The 6,000-nt window shown below is 30.7% G+C and overlaps 1 protein-coding gene across 1 annotated transcript in view; it reads right to left on the reverse strand.

Annotated features, from left to right (window-relative positions):
• Adamts6 (ADAM metallopeptidase with thrombospondin type 1 motif 6) overlaps window positions 1-5,695 on the reverse strand; it is a 275,254-nt gene extending 269,559 nt beyond the window's left edge. The window contains exons 1-2 of the mRNA XM_077795865.1: window positions 5,528-5,695; window positions 2,842-3,206 (exon numbers count right to left, since the gene is read on the reverse strand). Of these exons, the coding sequence (XP_077651991.1) occupies window positions 2,842-3,206; window positions 5,528-5,624 (462 nt within the window). The 5' untranslated portion in view covers window positions 5,625-5,695. The remainder of the gene's footprint in view (window positions 1-2,841; window positions 3,207-5,527) is intronic.
• Between the last annotated feature and the right edge of the window lie 305 nt (window positions 5,696-6,000).

Here is a 6,000-nt window from a genome sequence, read left to right on the forward strand (position 1 = left end):
TCCCAAGATAGGACATGTACAATAGCTCAAGAAATTAATTAACCAGAGGGAACCAAGAAAAATGCTTTCAATAAGATAGAAATGTATACCAAGCAGTAGATGAGGAGACTAAGGAACTACAAAATTTGGTCACCCAATAAGGAAATCATATTTTTTCCTCAATAAGAAAAAATAAAAGTAATTATAAACTTCAGGAAAACAACATCTGGATACCCATAGTCCAGATAGAAAGCAAACTAAAATGCAACATTATTTGGAAGAAGTGATAAACTCTAATGTTAGAAACATTAAATTTTGAATGGTGAAATGGTTGTAACACTGAAATTATGGATGAGAAAACATTATTAGAAAACACTAGTGTGATCACTGCATTAAAAAAAATTATAATTTAAAAAGAGTTGACTAACAATGATAGCCTTTGAAAAAGTAAGATTTTCTAAAAACTTGTTTACATATTCTACTTGATTAAAAATGCATCATGATTCAAAATAAGAATGAAGGGGAAGGCTACTAAAACCAGTGGGTAAACATATAATGTAAAACAGAATATTTACATAGTCTCAAAATATCTGCTTACAAATTCCTTATTAATCTCAGAAAGAAAACAGTCAAGTTAGTGGACAAACCTAGCAGATCACAATGAGAAACAAAGTGAAACAAAAAGGTATTAAAAATGGGAAAGAAAAAGAGACAGAAAGTCTTCATGGGGATTAAGGAAATACGGGTGATACCCTGCCGTCTCCTTAACTGTAAAAAGAGGTCTCATTTTCAATATTATCGATTTTGATTCATCAAACAGCATCTTTCATAGCTTCATACACAGCCACCTATACTAATGACTCTCAAATTACTTGTTTCTAGAATTGACTTTTTTCTAAACTTCATAGTTATTATTTCCCAAATGCTGCTAGAAATCTTTAGCCTGTATTTCTACTAATTCCTCACATTTACTCTATCAATGTTATTCTCTTCATCTCTCTCTCCAATCTGACACTCTCCTAGCCCTCTTTCTCAATGAGTAACATTCGTATATACCTTGACCCAAAAGAGACCTTTCAGCCATCTTCAATTACTTTCTCTCATTCATCCCCCTTTCAATTCAATTCTATTTCAATTTTTAAAATTCTTATTAAATATCTACTATTCACTATGTGCTTTATTATGTGCCTAGGAATAAAAGATTAATAAGATACAAATCTTTCAAATTTTCTTTCCAAAAATGTGGTTCAAATTCATTCAATCTTCCCATTCCCAAGGCCATAGTCTTTGAATAGACTCTCATTCATTATCTTCTCCATATTCTAACTCATCTATCTATCTGCAGTCACTTCCCTCAAATCCACAATGGAAATAGTTATGTTTTTTTTCCTAAATCTCAGATTTTTTCATCACCCAGTTAAAAATAGCTATTGCATAGTTAATGTTAATGCCAAATATAAAGGACTTAGTTAATGACTAGGAACAGTATTTGTCTGATAATTAATAGCAAGTGTCATTTCAACGTGAGAAGTTTTAGAGCACATTTATTAAAAATCAGGTTTTTATGTATAAACTCCTGATATTGCTTATGGAGAAAAGAAACTATAAATAAATATGCTCAATACATGTTTTTGTAGGAATTAAACCCAAATTTAAAAATGTAAATATTTACATTGGCTCATTTTACTTAACAGTTATAGAAAATGAACTATCTAAGCAAGTTCCCATACATATATGTATATATCAATCTATAGTGAAGTTTTTTCCCTATAGTTCTTATATAGTTCTTTTTTTTAAAGTATTTTTTTTAAAGAGAGAGTGAGAGAGGAGAGAGAGAGAGAGAATTTTTAATATTTATTTTTTAGTTCTCGGCAGACACAACATCTTTTGTTGGTATGTGGTGCTGAGGATCGAACCTGGGCCGCACGCATGCCAGGCGAGCGCGCTACCGCTTGAGCCACATCCCCAGCCCTCTTATATAGTTCTTGATAGTTCTTTCAACTGTAAAACTTATTTAAACTCAACTCTAATTATAGAGTTATTTTATATTGAAGTGTATGTAACAACATGGATATGAGATAGTAAGGAAGAAAAAGAATTTCTGAAAATACAATGTAGGCATAAAAATACTTATACATTTTCCACAAATAAATCTTTAATGGAATATCTACATTTGCCTGAAAATGGCAAAAACAGAAGTAGAACCAGGGGAGCACATTCTGATTTGCAGCCATTACTATGTGCAACTGTAAACCATGTATATATTATTAGACTAGAATGGACTCAAATGCCTGGCATAAAATCTATACTCTTGAATCCATTGTCTTGTAAAATAAAATTATACCAATCTCCATATAAATGTTGGGTGAAATTACTTCATAGACATTGGCATAAAACATTTTGCTTTAAGAATCATAACCAAAATTAGGTCATAATAATTTTAAGATGTGTAACCTGTAAGAGAAAGATATAGAAAAAACCCTAAAGAGGCAACAGTGTTATGGTTTCCTATCATAATCAACTTATATACAAACATACCCTGGACTCTTTATCAATAACTGGGTTTTGCTTATGCATTTAAAAACATCTCATTTAAACAGAAAAACTTAAATTTAAAAGGAAATCTGAGTTCTCATTAATTCCTCTACTATAATAAAGAGTTTTAAAAGTTGTCCTTTGAAAAGTCAATACAAACATTATTAAAAGGATGATCAAAACTAAAGGCATCAGAAATAATGTACAATTTTAGAATGTTATCTTTCTACTTAAACCAATAATATATATTGTTTTAATCTAAGGAAAGACATTTACATTGTGAACTTGTTTTCCCATCAGAAATTTAAAATTATAGTATCTACTTACCAACCCAATACAGTTGCTTAAAGCCACTTTAGTTGTACTACGTTGATCTTGCAAGTATCCTGTGTAATGACAGTTGTCTAAAAAATCATGTTTCCACTGGGGTCCATCTTTCCCCCAATATTCTACTGTAAAATGTTTGGACACAAAATTTGTATTGAGAGTCAAGTTTAGGTGAAAGTGCTTGCCATAGGCTGAAAGTTTAAAAAATAACTTAGATACTGCCTGCTGTGGATCAATAGGGTCCATACTCCGTCTTCTCCTTGAGTGTTTATCATTTTTCACAGTAAAGCTGAGAAAAGCTCCATTTTGATCAACCCTTATTGGAATAGTTAGCTGGTAGTGTTCAAGATAAGTCAGGAATTCCTCTTTGTAATCACAAGGCAGAGAATCCAGAAAAAACACATGGAAGAAAAGAAAATTTAACAGAACAAAGAAGCAGCAATATAAACAACTATGTCAGTTAAAACTATGCATCATTATTATATGTGAGGTATGGACCCAAAAATGTTATATTAAATAAAAATTAAAGAGTTAAAGTTTAAAATCTAAATATTAAGCTTTAACTATTTAATTCTTCAAAACAATATTATTTTGAAATTATTTGTGAAGGACTAGTTCTCTTTTTTAAATTTCATTTTTAAATTTAATTTTTTAAAACATGGATTCTAAGAACTAAATTCTATAAGAAGTATGAACGTTTTCCATGGAAATAAAAAAACAATGAAAAGTACACCTATGTAAAAAAAAAAGAGTTTAGCTCAGACAAAATCTGTATTTGAAAGTTATTCTAAAAAATTTATATAGAATCTCTATAGCCTTGTAGAAATAATAAAAAAAAAATCATCAGTGGGAATGTACAATGCTGTAGCCACTTTGGAAAACACTTGGATAGTTCCTCAAAATGTTAAACATGGAATCACGACATGATCTAGCAATTCTACTCCTAGGTACATACACAAGAGAAATGAAAACACATATCCACATAAAAACCTGTATGTGAATGTTCATACCAACATTATTTATAATAGCCAAAAAGGGAAATAACCCAATTTTCTATCACTGATGAATAATAGATACACAGAATGTGGTATATCCACGTAATGAAATATCATTTTATAATAAAAGGAAAGCAGTATTGATACAAGTTATGACATGTAATAACTGTCTTCATAATAAAAATTTCTTTTCTCACATTATAAAAACATTATGCTAAGTAAAAGGAGCCAATCATAAAAAACTATATATCATATGATTCCATCTATATGGCACATCCAGAATAGGCAAATCTCTAGAAAGAGAAGTTCAGAATTAGAGGTTGTCTGGAACAGGGATAGGGATTGTTTGCAGCAAATTTGGGAGTGACTGCTAATGAGTGTAGGTTTTATTTTTAGAGTAATGGAATATTCTAAAACTGATTGGAATGATGGTGGTACAACCCTGAAAATACTAAAAACCATTAAATTGTATACTTAGGGTGGATTATATATGTGTATTACATTTCAATAAAACTATTTTTTTTAATTTGAAGGACTATTAAACATTTTTCGCATGGGATGTACTAAAAATTATTTATCTACCTTCTTTTAATTTTTAACAATTTTTTTCTTATATGGAGCTAAGTATAGAACCTAGTACTTTATCAGAAATTTAAAATTATAGTATCTACTTACCAACCCAATACAGTTGAATGCTTTATCACTAAGCCAAACCCCACCCCTCTACCTTCTTTTTAACGCCTTCCTTCAGGTAGGTTTACCATTAAGGAAACACAAATGTCTATCTATTGCCTTACTGCCTATATATGGCGTTCATCCCACAAATACAAACTCCCATGAAACTATAACCAAATGGAAATGAATTGAAAGACACTGCCTATTTCACTTTTACAAATAAGAGTTTATAGTAAATGCTATGGCTTTGCTGATCTACTTTGAGATCCACAGTGTTTACATGTGGACTTTTAGACATGTGCAATTTGTAAATCTTGAAAATCTAATTCAATAGCACCAAAAAATGATTTGTTGCTAGGGATTCATAGGAGAAAAATCTAAAATGTGTACCTTTCAATAATTCTATAAGGAATAGACTGGTCCATGGAAAGCAAAATGACATTTACTTTTGGGACCATTTTTGTTAAGATCATTTCTATGACATAAAGTTCAATCCCATAGATTAAAAATTTAAGGATTAGAATTTTAAAAATTTGAATTTATAATTCTAACACTTTTGCCCACATCTTAGACCTTAGATCAGAATTCTTCACTTTGGAAAAGTATTTTTTCATGAATTAAAAGGGTTCTCTATCAGAATTTATCTGCTTTCTTCATCTTCCTTGGATTCTCTTTGAAAATGATCTTGACTACAAACCTTAGCAATGAATGAGCCTATTAAAACTTAGGATTCAGATGCAGCATCTTGGAGGTCTATCATTTACCAAGAAAGACTAGTCAACTCTAAAATTCACAGGAAATTAAACAGACTCTTAGTAGGACAACTTAGACAAAACCTTTAGAGCTCTTAATGTTTCTAAAACCAGCACCTAAATGACAGAGTAGGCCTCTGTTCCTATCATTAGAGTCCCTGAGAAAGCGTTCACTCCAACTAAATATTCAGAATTTTTTCTTATCAAATTATTAGCAATATTTTTTGTCAAGTTTTTGTCAAGTTGCAAAAGCATGAATCCTACCTTGAGAACTGTATGAAAGTCTGTGGTCGCTATGAAATTCCGATGAAGCCATGACGAGGCTCAAAATCCAGGTCAACGTCTTCCACACAATTTCCATAATTTAGAAAACTGGATGATTTTTGGAGGGCTACCTATGTGCTAAAGAGTCAACACCATACCAAAATCGAAGCATAACAATTTTATTTCTTTAAAACTTCTTTCAAGTTAGTTTTTAGATGTTCCACTGTTTAACAGGTTCTTTTTTCCAACATCCTGCACTTTCTTCTATATCTGGATTCATTTTCTCAATCCGAAATGAAAAAAATAATGAGAGTAAAGATTTTCATAAGCAAAGCATTAGGCTGATTAGTTACTAAAGTATGGCCATTTTTTAACCTAGAAAAACAAAAAAAAAAATTAAGTTAACTGAAAAATATTCTGAATGGAGAGAACTTATACATTATTTAATGCTTGCCAAAGACATAACTGGAAAG

The sequence above is a fragment of the Urocitellus parryii genome, chromosome 1, assembly GCF_045843805.1.
Source record: "Urocitellus parryii isolate mUroPar1 chromosome 1, mUroPar1.hap1, whole genome shotgun sequence".
NCBI classification, from domain to species: Eukaryota; Metazoa; Chordata; class Mammalia; order Rodentia; family Sciuridae; genus Urocitellus; species Urocitellus parryii.